The following is an 18,984-nucleotide window of genomic DNA, read 5'->3' as shown; positions in this document are numbered from 1 at the left end:
CTCCGGGGCCTGATTTGGTGGAGAAAGGGATGGAAACTTAACTGTTGAGCATCCACAGTGCCCCCAGACATTTTCACAGCACAAGGCACTTTTTGTGGGGTGGGGAACATGGGGTGTAGCAGGCATGAGAAGGTCAGGCCCAAAGAGCCCGGAAGAGAGGGGCCTAGGATGGTGTTTTCTAGTGTCTAAGAGCCCACAGTGGTTCTGGTGGGCCCTACAAGGGAGGGAAGCTTCTGGAAGGAAGGGGTCCTGGTTTTGGGTCTCAGTTCTGCCACTGGCTGCTGTGTGATCTCAGGTGACTTCTCCTCTGGGGCCCCATATCCCATTTATGAGATGGGCCACTGATGCCACCTTGGCTCTCCTTAGAGCCTGTGCCGAGGAGCGATGTAGACTGGGGGGGTGGAGGGGTCATTTCTCCTCTCCGGAAAATCAATCCCTGGAGGCTGACTCTGTGGTGTGCATCCCTGCCCTGCGGCCACAGCCCTCACTCCCCAGAAGCTTTCTCTGTGTCTAGCCTTGCTCCCTCCCACCCTGGCTGGTGCTGGCCGCCATGCAGCCCTGCGTGGGCCCTTCAGGCCGCGCTCCTCTGACAGGCGACCACGGCTCAGCTCGTGGCAAACATTCTTTTCATAGTTCCGGGAGCACAGCAAATCTGGCCGCTTAGCCAGGAATGCAGAGTCCCCTCCTGCGGAGGCAGCAGGGACGGCAGCAGGGACTTGGGCAGGGGAGAGATCCTGGGGGTCAGGCAGGAGGGGCTGAGGGGACCCCCTTCTCCCCGCCCCCACTGTGCCTCTGCTCCAGGGGGCTGTGAAGCTGTCCTCATCTGTGGGCTCCCTCAGCTTAGGTGCAGACTCTGGGGCTATCCACCACTAACTGGCTGAGTGACCTGGGGAAAGTGACTGCTCCCTGAGCCTCGGTTTCTTCATCTGTAAAATAGGGTTTATAATACTAACCTCACAGGGCTTTGGGGAGGGGTTGTAGTGATGATAATTATAATAATAGCAGACATTTATTGAACGTTCCTATATGCCAAATACCACGAGAAGTTCATTATATGAAATTAACTCATGGAATCCTTACACGTGCTCCATGAATAGGAGTTGATCCCATGTCACTGATGGAGCAGCTGAGGCACAGAGGAGTGAGGTCACATGCTAGTAAGAGGTAGGGCTGGGAGACGAATCCATGCAGTTAGGCTCTTAACCCATCATGATTTTTCTTTTTTTCTTTAAAAAATTTTTTTTTAATGTTTACTTTTGAGAGAGAAAAAGAGCACAAGCAGGGGAGGGGCAGAGACAGAGAGGGAGACACAGAATCTGAAACAGGCTCCAGGCTCTGAGCTGTCAGCACAGAGCCCGATGTGGGGCTCGAACTCGGGACAGTGAGATCATGACCTGAGCTGAAGTTGGATGCTTAACCAACTGAGCCACCCAGGCGCCCCACCTATCATGATTTTTCAAGCAAGACTCTCAGTCTGGGCCTGCTTGGAAAATGGGGACTTCTTCCGTGAGCCCATCTCCAGGACAGGTGGATCATTTGCCGATCAGCACCTCAGTTTGGAAAGTTAGGATGGGGATGTGGGCCTGGGACCCTGGCCAGCCTCCTTGGGAGCCCTTTGCAGAGAAGCTGGCAGGGGGCTGGGGGGTGCAGATTATCCCACCCACATCTGGCCTGGGATTTAGCTGGCAACAGGCTCCGTGCAAAGAGGAGATGTCGCCAGGGGAGGGGCTCAAGGAGGAGATTAGGAAAGGCAGCTGTGGGTGGAGGTTAAGAACAGAGTCCCATTGAAGTAGGCCCGGGCACTGCCCTGGCACACCCACCCGCCCCTGCTTCCTATTTTGTAGGACTGAGGGAGCCTTGATCAACTGGAGAAGGTTCCTGAGGCCCTTGACAGTAGCTGCCCATCCTATTCCCAGCCTTGCCTGTCCCCATTGCCATCTGGGTTGAGGCAGCACAGGTGGCGTGGAGGAGAAGTGGGGAGAAAGACCCATGGCTGAGGTCTCCAGGAACCCCAACTATATAGGGGTTTGGCCATTTGGGGTTTGGGCAAGCACCAAAGTTAAGATCTGGCCCCTGTGTTTCCCAGTCCTGTAACCTTGCAGAATGGATGTCACCCCTCTGGATCTTAGCGGTCCTCCTCAGAACGGGACAATTCCCACCTTCCAGGCTTACATGAAAATTGATGACGTAGTGCCAGGAGCATGCCTAGTGCCATGTCCAAGGCATAAAATGTACTTGGGGTTTAGAGACCATTGTCCATAAATGCTAACGTGGGAGGGGGTGGGGAGCCAGCTTTAGGCTGGGCCCAGGGTCTCTGATTCTGATGTTCTCAGGCTGACACCAGCTAGCCCTTCTCATTTCCAATCATCTGTATAATGCAGAGGTTAAGAGCCCCTTTGGAGACAACAGCCTCGGTTCCAATTCAGTCTCCATCCCTCATGAGCTGTGTGTCCTTGGGCCAGTTATTTAACCTCTCTGTCCCTGGTTTCCCCCTCTGTAAGAAGGGAAGGCAAAGTACCCTGCTTCGTGAAATGAGATCATCCACGACAGGAACCCAGAGCCAGGCACATAATAGGTGCACAATAAATGTTAGCTGTGATTGGTTAGTTCTTTTGTTTGTTTTTTTCCATCCTCTGGATACGTTTAGGGCTTTCACACCTCCACGCCCTCACACGTGCTGTTCCCTCCCTGGACCTGTCCCCGCCACCCCCCCCCCCCCCCCCCCCCATTAAATGCATGTTCATCCTTCAAAGCCCAGATTTGACATAAACCACTCCTCCTCCCTGAGCCTCATGGTGGGGCTGGGGGCTGTGGCCAGAGAGGCTAGGGTTGAGTTGGGCAGTGAGGACCTCCCACTCAACCTCATCGGCTGGGCCGGGCCCTCAGAGAGTAGCCTCACGACCCACGTGAAGGGTCATGGCGTTCAGTGGCAGGGACTGAGGCAGTTCTTAGCTGAGTCAGAGGGAAGGCCTAGGAGCTGCTGGCTCTGGCATCTCGCTGCTTGTGCAGCAAGAGACGGGGCTGGGATGTCAGAGTTTCCATGGGAGCAGGCAGAGGCAAGCAAGCAGCTGGAGGAGAAAGTGACGCTGCTGCTGGCCTCCCTGCCAGGTGGGCTGGCTAGGTGTCCCCTCCCTATCCACCCCGGAGTTACAGCTGGGCCTGGACTACAGCCTCAGCTCCCTTGTGTCCAGCTGTGTGACATGAACTAGACATGATTGATGGAGGCAGAAATGGGGACCTGGCCATCCAGGGCTCTGACCACATCTCCTTCCCACTCAACAACCTTCTGTGGCTCCCCACTGCCTTCCAAAGAAATGCAAGCATGGCATTCAAGGCTCCTCACTTTGTTGCCCTGGCCTTCTCAGCTCCTACTTGTCCTCTCCAGCCCACGGCACTTCTGGACCTTCCCTGTATCTGCCAAGCAGCTTCCTAGTGCCTGAAGTTCCTTTTCTTACTCTGCCTTTCAGACTCCTACTCTCCCTTCAGGATCCACTTCCAGAGTCCCTTCCTACATGAAGCCTCTGGGGAAACTCAAGGTGGAGGCAATGTTCCCTGCTTTGTGCTCCCCCAACCCAGAGATCTTAGCCAATTGTGTGATGGTCACTTGTCTGATGCCTCCAGATAATTTAGGGCAGGGAAGTGCATGGGGCTGAGCCATTTCTGTGCCCCCAAGGCCCAGCCTCGGTTCCCCACATAGAAGGAGCTTCCTCAGGCAGGAACTGTAGCCTCTAGTAGGGGCCACCCTAGCCCAGGGCGTGGCAGAGAGTAGGGACATCTCCAGCATGGATCCTGGCACACAGAGAAGCTTCCTCAGCCTGGGCCCTAGGGCAGGAGGGACTCCATCAAGCCAGGGCCAGGCACCCCATGGGCATTGCCAAGTGTGCTGGGAACAGATGAAGGAAGACAGTGATTGTGGGGCACTCATCCTGGCTCCCTGAGACGAGGGGCTGAGACTGGGGCCAATTTCCAGCAGAGGCTCCCGGTAAGAGGACTGCGGTGGGCACTGGGTGGCTGAGCCAGGGCAGGAGGCTTCCCGGCTCCTGGCATCTTCCTCACTGTTTCTCTTTCATCCTCAGGCCTTGCCTTTGCTGGGACCTTCAGAGGCCCCTCTGACCTGAGAGGTAAGCTAGATTTGGGGGCAGGGCTCGCTGATAGCCCCAGCCGGATGAGGCCTGTGCTTGCTGCTGTCTAACTTCGCTCCCGCCTGCTGCAGCAGAAGCCCCTCCCAGGCTCAGGGTGTCCTAGCGGGCAGCCCCTCTTGCAGGTGACCTCAGCTCCCTGCGGCCTGGGCTTTTAAAACCCCAGCCCAACTCGGAAGCAGCTTTTTCTCATTTGTGAACTATTTCGCCCCGGCTCCTTGGCGCAGCCTGTGTTTGCTTGGCCTGCCCGGGTGCAGTGGCCTGGCTGTGCTCCTGCCGGGCCCCCTCCCAGCCCAGCCCGACTCCTCCTGCCGCCGCCGCCGCTGCCGCTGCCGCCACCGAGCGGGGAAGCCGCGAAGGCTCAGGAATCTTGGCAGGCGTGAGGCGGCAGCGGGCGGCGGGTGGCGCTCCGGAAAAGGCTGCAAATGTGAACCAGAAGGCGAGGGATTGGCTGCCGTGAAGGCCCTGCCTGGCCCGGCCTGGACCTTGGGCACAGCTGGGTCTGGGGGGGGACATTTCCATGTTCAGTCCTGGTCAGAAGTTCAAGGCCTCTGCTGGGAAGTGAGCGATGTCACCAGCTGAGGCCTGAGCCCCTTGGCAGGGCAGGGCCAGTCTGAGGACACATACTGCCCTGAGTCCTGCCCACTGCAGGCCTCTTCTGGTTCTTCTGCCCCCAGATGGCTGTTCCTACCTCCCCGGACACGTTTTTGCCCCAAGATGCTCCTCCCCAGGGTAGTGGTGGGACTTCTCCTCTCAGAGATGGGCAGAGGCTGGAGGCCTGAGAGGTGGACCTAATCCCTGGCGGGAGGGAGAGTCAGCCCAAGCCCCCTACACCCCAGAGGTGAAAAGCATTCTGGAAGAACCACGAAGAACGGCCTGGAGCTGGAGCACCCAGGCTGCAGACTGTACTGAGCACCTACTGTGTGCCAAGCCTAGTCAGGTAGGGGTGGAGGAAGAGGGACGCAGGGGTAGCTGTTTTGCCTGAGGGAGGCAGGGAAGGCTGCTCGGAGGAGGCGGCATTTGAGCTGTCTTAAATAAGGAATAACATGTTTGCTAGAAAGAGAAAGAAAGGGAATTCTGGGCGGAGAGGGCTGTGTGGCAAAGGTAGGCAGGCGGGTAGAGGAAAACACTAGGTTTGGGGTGCCTGGATGTGAGGGTGCTGGGGCCCAGGACTGGAGCGGGCTCCTCTCACTCCCAAGTGTGTTTTCCCCAACGGGGAGTCTGCAGCCCTCATCCAGGCTACAGCAACCTGGCTGGTGAAGCCCTATTTTTATCTCCAGTCTGTGTCTTGCTCTGTCCAATTCCAGACGTGCAGTTCTCTGCCTCTGGGGTGCCCCCACCCCAGAGGTCCCCTATTCTTCTTTGCCCAGATGTTCTCAGCTCTGCGCTCAGTTTGGAATGTTCCACCATTACTCCTATGGACCTTAGAGCTTTGACCTGTCTCTCCAGCCTGCTTACAGTGCTGCTTCTCAGACTGAGGTCCCTGTGGTCTGGGCGACACGCCTGCAGAGGTGAGGGATATTGGGACTCTTGGCAAATTTGAAACCTGGTAGGGGACACAAGGTGGGCAGGGGCAGCGCTCCTGTCCTGCCATCAACCTGGATGATGAGATGGCCTCCAGGCAACGCTGCCCTGGCCTGGCTACCTCCCTTCACACCCCCAAGTCCAAGATTCCACGCAGTTCTTTGGTTTTGGAGCAATCCTCATGCCTGTGCATTAAGATGTGAGGGGGTCAGAGTCTCCTATTGATCTGCAAGGACAGAGAGCTCAGCGTATGGGGCACTGGGCTCCACAAGTCTCCACCTGGGGAGGTCAGACACATACCTGATGTTAGCATGAGCATTAAGGCCATAAATGCTGGCCTTTCAGAGGGTCCCATCAAGTGACTGACAGCTAGAGATTATATTAGAGAGGCTGGAACTCAGACAGGGATCGAAGTACAAGGACATAGGAGAGGAGAGAGACAAATGGGGTCACAGAGACAGGCAAAAATAGGACAGTGACACTGAGGTGGGATGAGAGAGACACCCGGAAGATGCCTGAGATGGACAGGCAGGTGAGAATCTGGGTTCAGTGACACCGAGACATGGAGGAAGGGACACAGGTGGGCATGGCACACACCCACATGGCTCCCACAGTCAGACTGTCCCGGCCTCCTCCTCCGTCGGACTCTCAGAGTGGGCGCCACCGTTGTGATCTTGGGGTTTTGCCAGGCTCACCATCAATCTCTGCCCTCTCCACCTCCTCCATCTAAATTGGTCCACATCCTGCTGGGTCTGAAGTAGGCCTCCTTCTCCAGGAAGCCACGTGAATTGCGGAATAACATGGCATTTATGAAGTTGGTACTAGGGAGCCACTGGAGAATCCAGAGCAGGGGAGGGCCATGGGCAGAGCCATGCCAAAGTGTGGTCCACACACGGTCAGCATCACCTCACCTGGGAGCTGGTTAGAAATGCAGACGGTGGGTCCTATTCCACACCTACTGAATCAGGATCCCTGGGGGGGGGGGGGGGGTGGCCCCGGAACCTGTGTTTTAACAAACCATCTGATGCACACTAAAGTTCAAGAAGTGCTGTTGGAGTATCTGTGGGAAAACAGAGAAGCTGAGAGTGAGTGTGGGAGAGAGGCTGCTATGATAATGCAGGCGAGGATCTGGCAACTTTATATAACAAACCTTTACTAAATGGTTGGAATGTGTCGGGGCTGTGTGTTGGGAGAGTACAGGGTCTGTGTTAGGACACAGATTATGGGGAATAAGGGAAAGGAATAGAAGTGAGAGAAATAGAGGAGGCAGTCTACAGGATTGGACTGGGGGTGTAAGGGTAAAGGAAATGTACAGTTGTGCATGTTGGTTACTATACAAGAGCACCCAGGAAAGGCAATGAGAGTATCTGAGTCTGCTGGAAGTAGGGCTAGCCTTTTCTAATTGTGCGAAGGCATTGTACAGGCTAGATTCCTCACTGCCCTGTAAAGAAGGAAGGATCAGAAGTGGTGTCCAGATATCTGGCCTGGGCCTGTGGGAGAGGCAAGGATGTCAGTAATGGGGAGAAGATAATGACAGCAGTTTGGGTGGAGGTATCTGAGGGCCAGCCAGGTGAAAAGGCTCAGCTCAGAGTTGAACACAAGAGTCAGGCTCAAAGTGAGGTTGTAGCTGGAGGCCGATGTGGGAGCCCTCGGTGATGGGACTGGGGCTGTGGGGCTGGTGAGAGCTGGAAATTGCAGGAGAAACATCCAGAGACAAGAGGTGAGGCCTGAGCCAGCTCCTTGAGGCAAGCCTGGGTCTGCAGAGTGGGCAGGGGAAGGAAGCTGAGAAGAATCTGAGGAGGAGCCTTTCCAGGAGGGAGGAGAGCTGGGCCACAGGCAGGATTTGGTGCTGGGGGGAGGAGGCACCAGGCGAGGGGTGGGAGCAGCACGCAGGGGTGAGGGGTAGAGATGGTCCTTTCAAGGAGCTTGGCTGAGAAGGCTGGGGAGAGGTGAGGGTGTCTGGGGCGGCGGGGTGGGGGGGGGTGGTTAGGCCTGTGTGGACAGGTGAGGTAGAGGCTGGAGATGGGGTGGGGGTGGGGGGCAGACCCAGACAGAAGCCCCGGGGAAGGGGTATGGAGGCGGCTGGGCCTTGAGTAGGTAGCACCCCTTTCATGTGAGATGCAGGAAAGGAGGACAGGAAAGAGCTCCCCAGTTCCCACCCGCTGGGAAAGAGGCAGGGGGCAGAGGGGCCAGGGAGGGAGCCCTGGCTGAGTCCGGAGCTGCCCGGCTGGGTGGGGGTGGGGCGGGCATCATGCCCAGTGGGTGAGGAGGGCAGCCCCTCTGTTCCCATCTGAGATCCATGACTCCATCCCAGCCCTGAGCAGGCTGTGGGACTCCTGGTTAGTCTCATCTCCGGAGCGGTCAGGGAAAAGGCCTGGGAGGCCAGAAAATTGACTTTGGAACTTTCATAAGGTCCTGGCCTTTGGCAGCAAGCCACCTGAGTTTTTTAAGGGTTGGAGGAGATGTTGCTTTGCAGCAAGAGAAACTGAGGTTAGACTGAAGGGAGAACTTCCTGGCCATCAGGGCAGCAGGACAGAACAGCACACCTGGAGGGGCCAGTGACTCAGATCACCTCAGTTAATCCTTTCACATGTGAGGACACTGAGGCTCAGAGAGATTAAGTCACTTGCTCAAGATCACACATCTCATAAGTGGCTGTGCTGGAATGGGAGTCCAGGGGCTGCCAGAACCTAGGAGAGCTTTAGGGGTCCCCAGGGCTGGACCCCTGAGAGAGAGAGCCTGAGCAAGAAATGCTGCTCACCTGTTGAGGTGGCAGAGACAGGGCTGGAGAGAGAGACAGAGAGAAATGAGTCCGGGCCAGAGACCCAGGGAGAGAGCAGAGAGGGAGGCTGGGTGAGTGGGGAGACAGGAGGTACTAGGGGAGCAAGCGGGGCAGCCGGATCCCGCAGAAATGTCTCCACAACAGGAAGCGTCTCATAACATACCTGTGGTTTGGCCAGGCCCCGGGGCTGCCTGAGCGCTCCCCGAGCTCCCCCCGCTGCAGCCGCCTGCCGCTGCAGCCCGTCTGGGGTGGGGGGCTTGGAGCATAGGAGCCTGTGCAGGGCTGAGCTCCATCCACCCCCCAACCCCGGGAGGGGGGCTGCCAGGGCCACACCAGCCCCACCCCTGCATGGTCCATTAGGAGCCTTCTCCCTCAGCCCCCCTTTTTATCTGAGCCTCTGGCAGCTCATCTGTGAAGTGGGATGGGGAGTGCGCAGGCCTTTACATTACGTAGGATCGCCCGGGTCCCCTCTGCTGGTCACCCCTGGGACCAGACCCTCTGAGAGGGGACTGGTGGGGAGGGGTCACTGTTAGCTGAGGTCTCTTCCCTTCCTGCAGCCATGTCCAGGAGAGAGGGGTCTATATTTGTGCCACTTCTTCCTGCCGGCACCCAGTCCTTCCCCCCCAACCCCGCATTGGTCTGAAAGACCCTGGAGCACTCTGCACTCCCAGCCAGCTTCCTTGGCCGCCCCGGGAGGAGGCCCAGGCTGCCACAAAACGCTGACTTGGACAAAACACTGTTTTACGGGGATTTGTTGAAAAGGGGGAAATCCCCGCTAAGGACTTGCAGCTGTCCAAACACCGCGTCTACCCTGCTGCCGCCACCACTCAATCCCCTGAATCAGCGTCTCCTTATGCACCCCACCTCCCGCCCCTGCCAGCCCAGCCTCTTCCCATCTGCCCTGACTCCTGTGTTCCCCCAGAGAGGGTGATGGCTTGCCCAAGGTCACACAGCAGAGCCGGCCTTGAGCCTCAGGGCCCTCCCCTGAACCCCGACACTCCTAGCAAATGAATGGTTCTTTTCTCTGCACCTCTGTTCCCTGTGCAGGCTGTTCTTAGCTGAAGTCCTTTGGGACAATGTGAGTGTTCCCACTTCTTCCCAATCTAGCCTACCTGCACCCCTCTGGCCTGGGGAGGGGGCTCCCAGGGCAGTGTGACAGGTACAAAGTCTGAGGAAAGGACTGAGTGAGTTATTGGCACGGTCTTTAAACTTGATGGTGACTTGAGGTCATCCAACTTTTATGGAGTGTCACTGTGTACCAGCCAAGTCCGGTGCTGGGCATGGAGTGGGGAGAATGTGGCGGGGACAGAGAGTGAAAAGGCCAGAGAGGAACACAGAGCTGGGACCAGGGCAGGCATCCGATAGGCTCCCTGGATGTCCAAGGATAAGTAAAAATCTGGAGACTCGAGTGTTCAGAAGCCACAGAGCTTCAGGGAGCCTGTGGCGCGGGAGGGGGGTGAGGGGCAGGAAAGGGGTGATGGTGGAAAGGAGGCAGGGGGCTTGGAGGCACCCAGGCACCCCTGGGTCTGATGGTGGCTGGGTTGGGGGCAGTCTGTCCCAGGAGGCTGCCACAATGTGCCACTCCAGGGGCATCATTTCTCTCCGCAGCCCTGAGAACAGGCTCAGCACACCCCTTCTCAAGGTCATGGGCTTGCTTCCACTCCCCGGCCCCCACTGGACTGGCAGAGGCCAGCCTCCCCTCCAGGAGCTGGAGTGATGTTCTCTCCCCAAACCCACAGGCAGTCTGGAGCCTCTCTGTCTGTCTGTCTAGGGGCTGCCCTCTCCTGTCTGCCTCCCCCTGCTGGTTCTCACAGACCTCTGCTCAAATCCTGGTTGCCAGCTCTCGCCCTGGTGTGCATCGCTGTACCTCCCCAATCCTCAGGCTCCCTATCTCCAGAAAGAAGAGTGTGTGTAGGGGGGGGGGGGGCTCTTCCTTCCCAGGGGCCTTGTGGGAATGAAATCATTTATTTATTTATTTATTTTTAAATGTTTATTTAGAGTGCAAGCGGCGGGGGTGGGGGTGGGGGGGCGGGGGAGCAGCAGAGAGAAAGGAAGAAAGAATCCCAAGCAGGCTCCGTGTTGTCAGTGAAGAGCATGACACAGGGCTCGATCCCACAAACCCTGATCATGACCTGAGCCAAAATCAAGTAGGATGCTTAACAGACTGAGCCCCTCAAGCGCCCCCCGGGGAATGAAATCATTCATTGAACAAAGCACTAGGCTGGAGGTCTGCTTGCAGTGAGCTGTCATCCTCACTCAGCCCCGGCTCACTCTAGAGGAGACGTCAGCTCTGGGGTCCTGCAGCAGATCTATCACCCTCAGTGGAGGGGGCACAGTGCAGGAGGTGCTGGGACAGGGCGAGTTTAGGAAGCCACAGGGTGTGAGGGTGGAGGGGACGCTTCCCAGAGATCCGCATTGCCAAGGAGGTTGTAAGATGGGGAGCTGGCTGGGGGGTCCTGCCTGGGCTCCTGGCTGGACTTGGGACTTTTGCCTCGGTGTCCTGCCTGCCTGTGCTCCCGCACAGTCCTTTGCCTTAAGCATCTTTCCAGCTAAACCCGAGGCTGCCTCACCCTCCATCACCCCCTACCCCAGTGAGGCCTCAGCTCAGCATGGGAAGAGGGTGAGGGCTCCCAGAACCAGGGCTGTGCTGACTCCTCCTGTGACAGTGCCATGACCGTGGCCTCTGGCCTACCAGGCCAGAACGGCCCCCTTGCCTCCCCCTGCTTCTTGTTACAAGCTCTGCCCCCTCTGCCTGCTCCCTCACACCCCTGCCCACCCACCAGGCAGAACATTCTGGCTGTGTGCATGGGTGAGCACCCCCACTCCAGGGCCCCTGCCCGGTGCAGGTGGCCTGTGCAGGAGGGCCCTTATCCCATGCCAGAGAGGTGGGACAATACGGTGGTTAGGGGCTGGGGCTCCAGGTTTAGGTTCAGACCGCACGTGCTTCCTCATGTGGAAAACAGGACCAGCAAGCCTCTCAGGGCTGAAATGTTAGGGCAGTGCCAGCCAGAGCCTCCATCAGCGGGACTTACCTGAGGGCCGGGCCCAGAGTCTGCAGCCTTAGTCCTGGCATCAATCGTGGTGCAGACAGAACAGGTGGCCTGTGTGGAGGGCTGTATCCTGGGCAGGATTCTTCTAGTCCAAGCTTCTGTTTCTACATCTATAAAATGGGGATAATAACTGTATGAGCCCCAGGGGTCACTGAGAGGATCCTGTGAGACAGAGCCTGCAGAGCTCTGGGCTGGGGAGCCCCACAGGTGATGGACGTTACTGTTACTGTTCTGGGGCTCAGGGGAGCTTGAGGGACCTACGGGCCCAATGTTACAAAACCGGTTGATGGCAGAGCTGGGTTGGCAGCTTCACCGGCCTTCTCCTGAGCTCTGCATCCATTCCTGTGAAGCTCTGTGTGATACTGAGCACCTCTAGACTCAGCCCAGCACCAGGGAGGGCTCTGCTCCCCACACGCATCCTGGATGTACATAACCCACCCCCAAACCCCTCGTGCACTCAGGCACATGTGTGGAGAGGCCCCTGGGGGTGAGAGGAGCCCAGAGCAGGGAGGCAGGGGAGGGACTTGCCTCGCATGTGCAAAATGCTGGGTAGTCTCTCCTTCCAACATTGATGGGTGCCCACTGAGAGGCAGGTACAGTATCGCCTCTCATCACGGCAGCCCTGAGAAGCGGGTTGTTAGTCCAGCGTTTTAAAATAACGTCTTTGGCACGCCTGGGTGGTACAGTTGGTTGAGCGTACAACCCTTGATTTTGGCTCAGGTCATGATCACGGGGTCGTGGGATGAAGCCTCACGTGGGGCTCCACGCTGAGCATGAAACCTACTTGAGATTCTCTCTCTCTTCCTCTGCCCCTCTCCCCGCTGCTCATGCGCATGCTGTCTCTAAAATAATAAAATAAAAATAACATCTTTATTGAGATACAATTCACACATCGTAACAGTTGCCCCTTTTAAAGTGTCCGATTCAATGGTTTTTTTTAAATGTATTTGCCGTTGGCAGCCTTTACCACAGTCAGTTTTAGAATGCTCTCATCATCCCTACCGGAAACCCTGTACCCATCATTGTGGTCACTCCCTTTCCCCCTTCCAGCAGCCCTCAGCAACTACTAGCCCACTTTCGTCTCTTTACATTTACCTATTCTGGGCACTTCATATAAATGGAATCATATACAATTTGTGACTGGCTTCCTCACTTAGCATGATGTTGTCAGGGTTTTCCTGTAATGTGACACGTAGCAGTACTTTACTTTTATTGCTGAATAATACTCCGTCGTGTGGTCATGCCATCATCTGTCCAATGCACATCTGGGCTGTTTCTACTTTGTGGCTGTTAGGAATAATGTCGCCATGAACATTTGGGTATGTGTTTTTGTGTGGACATCTTGTCCCATGAGGAAAGTGAGGTTCACAGAGTTGAAACTCCAGCTGGCGAGTAGAAAACGTAGGCTGGGTGTCCACATCTTGTTGGACAGGCCTTGTTCTCAGAGCTGAGCTAAGTGCTGTGACAGCGCTAGGTCAGGACGTGAAGGAGTGAGGGGTTAACTTTATAGAAGAAGGGGTGACGGCTTCCCAAAGGCCTTAAAGGATGAGTAGGAAATTGAAAGAACATCACACGTGGAGAAACAGCAGGGGCAAAGGCCCAGAAGTGTGAGGCTGCCTCATATCTGGGGCAAAGGTATGGTGGAGAGGAGGAGGAGAGACAGGGGTGGTAGGTGATAGGGTCGGAGCCACAGGCACAGACTAGATTTAAAAAGGTCTTGAATGCCATGCCAGACACCACAGAGGATCCTGAAGGCAGAGGGGAGCCCCATAAGGGCACCATCAGCATAATGTGAAGTCAGACAGACCTTAGCCCCCAGTTCTGCTGACCTTTGCTTTAGTTTTGTCATCTGGAAAATGGGGATGACAATAATAACTTGTTAAAGTATTGAGAGCATTAAGTGAGTTCCTGTCTCTGGAGCACTCAGCCCAGTACCTGGCAGAAAGTCAGCCCAGCACATGGTAGTGGGTGTTATCATCAAAGGGTTTTTAGCAGGGGTGTGCCGAGGTCAGATGGGTGCTCTGGAAGGTGTACATTCTGATCTTTTTGTGAGCCCCTGGGTCTGGTGCTAAGCCACCGGGGGGCTGGCTCGATGGCCTGTCTCGGTTCTTCACTGCAGCACGCCCGCGGACGCCATGCGGGGGACTCTGACGCCCCTATCTTCGCTGCTGCCACTGCTGTCGCTGCTGCTGCTGGGGTGCGGACTGCGGGCGGCCACCGGAGGCGGGGCCGGCGGGGCAGCGGGCTACGCGCCCGTGAAGTACGTGCAGCCCATGCACAAAGGACCCGTGGGGCCGCCCTTCCGCGAGGGCAAGGGCCAGTACCTGGGTGAGCGCCTCCCCGCCCCGCAGGGCCTCAGACAGCTCCTGACCCCCACCGGCTCCTCCCTGGCCCTCAGCCACAGCCCCTCCGTCTCTACCAGAGACCTTCTCCACTTCCCTTTTCTTCCTGACGCCGGTCTGGGGATTCGGCTCTCCGAGGGGCCGGAAGTGGGCGGCTGGCAGAGGTGATCTTCAGGTGGGGTGTGGAGGGGGAGGGACGGAAGTAGGGGCGCCCCGCTGCAACTGGTTCTAAGGAGGGCTGCTGGCGCCACCTGGCGGCCATTTCTCCCCCTCCAGGTCTTGCGGGGATGAGAGTCACCCAAGTTTTGGGGAAGGATCGACCTGGGTAGGTTGGGTGCTAGGAGCCCCCAAGATGGCCACTGGACCATCCCTAAACTCCATCATCCATGTACACACGAAGGGGAGACGGGGTGTGGCCTTTATGAGCAGATGTAGTGTACCCCATGGGGGAGTGGGTAGAAGGGTCCAACCGTCTCCACTGGCCAGGCCCCTGACTGCCCCTTCTCTCTCTCTCCCTCAGAAATGCCTCTACCGTTGCTGCCAATGGACCTGAAAGGCGAGCCTGGTCCACCTGGGAAGCCTGGGCCTCGGGGGCCCCCTGGCCCTCCTGGCTTCCCAGGAAAACCAGGCACTGGAAAGCCAGGGCTACATGGACAGCCTGGCCCTGCTGGGCCCCCTGGCTTCTCCCGGATGGGCAAGGCTGGTCCCCCGGGGCTCCCGGGCAAGGCCGGACCACCAGGGCAGCCAGGGCTTCGGGGAGAGCCGGGGATACGAGGGGACCAGGGTCTCCGGGGCCCCCCAGGACCGCCTGGCCTCCCTGGACCCTCAGGCATTGCTGTCCCTGGGAAGCCAGGCCCCCAAGGAGTGCCAGGGCCCCCAGGATTCGGAGGGGAGCCAGGGCCCCAGGGGGAGCCTGGGCCCCCAGGTGATCGAGGCCTCAAGGGGGATAATGGAGTAGGCCAGCCAGGGCTACCTGGGGCCCCAGGGCAGGGAGGTGCCCCTGGACCACCTGGCCTCCCTGGTCCAGCTGGCTTGGGCAAACCGGGTTTGGATGGGCTTCCTGGGGCCCCAGGAGATAAGGGTGAGTCGGGGCCTCCTGGAGTGCCAGGGCCCAGGGGGGAGCCAGGGCCTCTGGGCCCAAAAGGGCCCCCAGGTGTGGATGGTGTGGGGATACCAGGGGTGGCAGGGGTACCAGGGCCACAGGGCCCAGCAGGGGCCAAAGGGGAACCAGGAACCCGGGGCCCCCCTGGCCTGATAGGCCCCACTGGCTATGGGGTGCCAGGACTGCCAGGCCCTAAGGGGGACAGGGGCCCAGCTGGGGTCCCAGGACTCTTGGGGGATAGGGGTGAGCCAGGTGAGGATGGGGAGCCAGGGGAGCAGGGCCCACAAGGCCTTGGGGGCCCCCCGGGACTTCCAGGGTCTGCAGGGCTCCCTGGCAGACGTGGGCCCCCTGGGCCCAAGGGGGAGGCAGGGCCTGGAGGACCCCCAGGAGTGCCTGGTATTCGGGGTGACCAGGGGCCTAGTGGCCTGGCTGGGAAACCTGGGCTCCCAGGAGAGAGAGGACTTCCTGGGGCCCATGGACCCCCTGGACCTACTGGGCCCAAAGGTGAGCCTGGTTTCACAGGCCGCCCTGGGGGACCAGGGGTGGCAGGAGCCCTGGGGCAGAAGGGTGACTTGGGGCTTCCTGGGCAGCCCGGCCTGAGGGGCCCCTCAGGAATCCCAGGTCTCCAGGGCCCAGCAGGTCCTATTGGGCCCCAGGGACTGCCAGGCCTGAAGGGTGAACCGGGCTTGCCAGGACCCCCTGGAGAGGGGAAAGTGGGGGAACCCGGAGTGGCTGGGCCTACAGGGCCTCCTGGGGTCCCCGGTTCCCCAGGACTCACCGGCCCTCCTGGGCCTCCCGGGCCACCTGGTCCCCCTGGAGCCCCCGGGGCCTTTGATGAGACTGGCATTGCCGGCCTGCACCTGCCCAATGGTGGAGTGGAGGGCGCTGTGCTGGGCAAGGGGGGCAAGCCACAGTTTGGGCTGGGCGAGCTGTCGGCCCACACAACGCCTGCCTTCACTGCTGTGCTCACTTCGCCCTTTCCCGCCTCCGGCATGCCTGTTAAATTTGACCGGACTCTCTACAATGGCCACAGTGGCTACAACCCAGCCACTGGCATCTTCACCTGCCCTGTGGGCGGGGTCTACTACTTTGCTTACCACGTGCACGTCAAGGGCACCAATGTGTGGGTGGCCCTGTACAAGAACAACGTGCCAGCAACGTACACCTACGATGAATACAAGAAGGGCTACCTGGACCAGGCATCTGGCGGGGCTGTGCTCCAGCTGCGGCCCAACGACCAGGTCTGGGTGCAGATGCCGTCGGACCAGGCCAACGGCCTCTACTCCACTGAGTATATCCACTCCTCCTTTTCAGGGTTCTTGCTCTGCCCCACATAACACCACGGGGGCCTTGCCGCCTTGGCCTCCTCCTCTTTAGTGGTAGAGAGACCTTCTCCGTTACAAGAACCTCCATTTAAAGAAAAAAACCAAAGGCTGAACACACGCGGAAACAGAGGCAGCCGTGGCCTTGGCCCAAGGAGATGGATTCGGTTTCTCCCTCCATGCAGGCTGAGGTGGTTCCTGGAAGAGGCTGGCCTGGGTTCCTCTCCCCCAAGTGTCTGTGCAGTGCTGGGGTTGCACCCCCATTGCAGGCAGGGCCCCAGGACGCTCAGCCTGGCTGTCGGAGACCCCTGCCTCGTTGGGAGTCCTGGGCTCTGCTGGGCAGTGAAGGATGCTGCTTCTCGGAGTCAGAGCTGAGAGGGGCCCGTGCCCCCCCATGCCATTTTCCCAGGGAGACATGGGCCCAAGCCCTGCCCTTCCTGCTGGCCTCTGGATGGCACCTGCTTAAGGAATGAGGCATGGCCACCCTCGGATCTTGGCTGGGGCCCTTCCAGCTCTCCCGGGACCTCCAGCAGATGACGGTGGGTCCCCTGAAGAATTTTTGCTTTCGGGGGAAAGCAAAGGGTGGGGGGCATTGAGGTGGCCAGTGTGGACACCCTGCCAGTGCTGCAACCCCAGGGTGATGCTGTGGCATCAGGCCTATCCAGGGTGTGTGGCCCCTCCTGCAGGCTCCTGGGAATGGCCAGCCCCCTTTCTGCAGCTGCAGCCACAGGAGCAGTGGCTTGTGACAGGAGGGGCACGGACCTGGGGCAGGATGGCAGCCCCTCATGTTCATCTCCAACTCCCAGCCTGCTCCACCAACTGGCTCTGCTCAGTGTAAGGGCAGCTGCACAGGCCCTTAGGGACTGCCGCAGCAGGCACGAGGCAGGAGCGACCGTCAGTGAACACGAGTGTCCTCCCTTTCTCTCCTTTCACCTGCTGGCAGAGGGCTGATGTTTTCATACAAAATTGTAAGGTGTCCTTGCCACACTCAGCCTGAGTGTCCCCAAGGCAGAGAGCCTCTTTTTTGGCCCTCAGAACAAGGTACACACAAGCTCTGGGATGAAGAAGGCTCCCGCCTGCTTCTCCTTAACAAGAACCATGTGGAGGGTATGTGTGTCTACCAGAGGGGTTAATCTGAGGGGGCTTCCTCTCCTTCCACCCTCTGGTTCCAATTTCCTGTTCTAAGCAGGATTAGGGCCCAGAAGGCTGAGGCTCTGAGAAAAAGGGTGCCAATAGGCTCCTTTGGGATGAGTTGACTCTGGATGTTTCTGCCATTTTCCCCAAGCAGAGCCCCCACCTGTAGGAAATAGGCAGGATTCCTGCCCCTCCCATCCCCTAGTTCAAGCTCAGTAGATAAAGCAGAGATTAGTGCTGGGACAAAGCTGGCCACTTTCCCCAGTGGCTCCAGGCCTGTCCATTCAGCTCTCCCCAGGACAGCCCATTTGTCTGTACCAAGTGTGAACCTGGGTCACCCAATGTGGTCTCACACTGCTCCAGTACTGGCCAACGCCAGACTGTCCATGCTGAAAATGGGAGGGTGGTGGCTGACTTCTGGCTCACTGAGCTGCGGTGCCCTGGGCCCCTCGCCAGGCCTCCCTCCCCGACCCACTTCTCCCAACAAAGTAGGCCATTTGACTGCTTGCTTTGTCTTTCAAAAGAAGGGAAACCCAAAGCTGCCAAGTGACACTTTAATAGGTTTTGGCTGGGGTTTGTGGTGGATTTCTTGATTCCCGATACCCAAGAGAAGGGAGGAGTCTCAAAACAAGCTTGGTGGGGTCCCTTGCTCACCCTCCTTCCTGAGCCGAAGCCACCACCATCTGACCAGTCAGGGAGGGGTTCTGATAGGCAGAAATTCATCAGCTCTCGGGGGTGGGGTGGGGGGCATTGCTCAGGGCCTAAGGAGGGCACTGGGGGAGCCAGAAAAAGCTATTTCATAGAGCTGAGCTTCTGCTAAATGTCATTCCTGAAGCCTTTGGGGAGGGGTGGCTGATGTTTCTGAAATGTCTATGGGATTTTAATTCCAGGTGTCCACTTAACTGACCAGCTTTGATAAACAATGCCAAGTTTTAACTATGAAAACTACAGTACCTTGGTGCATTTTTATATTCTGATTTCTAGGATTTGTGTTGTTGTTGTTTTTTTTTTTTTTTGGTTGTTTTTTTTTAAGATTAAGGTTTAAATGTTTTCATTAGTGATTTCATTTCTAACTTGGTATATGAAGCTTAGTTCTCTACATACTTATTATGTGCCCTGTGTCACAGATTTGGGAAAAACACACTTGGGAATCAAAAAAAAAAAAAAAAAAACAAAACCCAAACAAACCATAGGACTTCTTTTTGAAAAGAAAAACAGCAGTATTGACTGTATTGACACACCTCAATAAAACCTGTTGTATAAAACAGTGCTGTGCAGGAACTGGCATTGATGTGGAGGCATCTCAAGCCTCTGGATTTCATAAGGCATCCAGGGAACTCTCTGGGGCTCTGGTTCTACGCGTTCTCTCAAGGAGCATGCATTGCTCCCCAGGCCCCCAGCCATGGGTTCTGTCACCACATCACAAATGCTGGATGCTCCTAAGCTGCCTAAGGCTCTGCACCAAGTAAATGCCAAGAGGCATTTTAAGCAACCAAAGCAAGGCAGTGATTGGGATTGGAGCTGGGGGAGATGGTTTGAGCTTCTCTGGAACATTCCTGCAAGCTCTTAGGGGTGGGAGAGCATGAGAG

The 18,984-nt window shown here is 57.6% G+C and overlaps 1 protein-coding gene across 1 annotated transcript; it reads left to right on the top strand.

Annotated features, from left to right (window-relative positions):
* Positions 1 to 13,621: 13,621 nt before the first annotated feature.
* COL8A2 (collagen type VIII alpha 2 chain) lies at positions 13,622 to 18,086 on the top strand. Its single transcript, XM_042950999.1, has 2 exons — positions 13,622 to 13,823; positions 14,358 to 18,086. Exons 1-2 carry the CDS (start codon positions 13,631 to 13,633, stop codon positions 16,274 to 16,276), a joined length of 2,112 nt encoding a protein of 703 aa, XP_042806933.1. The 5' UTR covers positions 13,622 to 13,630; the 3' UTR covers positions 16,277 to 18,086.
* Positions 18,087 to 18,984: the final 898 nt, after the last annotated feature.

The sequence above is a fragment of the Panthera leo genome, chromosome C1 (genome assembly GCF_018350215.1).
Source record: "Panthera leo isolate Ple1 chromosome C1, P.leo_Ple1_pat1.1, whole genome shotgun sequence".
In the NCBI taxonomy this organism is placed as follows: Eukaryota; Metazoa; Chordata; class Mammalia; order Carnivora; family Felidae; genus Panthera; species Panthera leo.
Note: the sequence above shows the minus strand (reverse complement) of the source record. Positions and strands in the feature narration are given on the sequence as shown.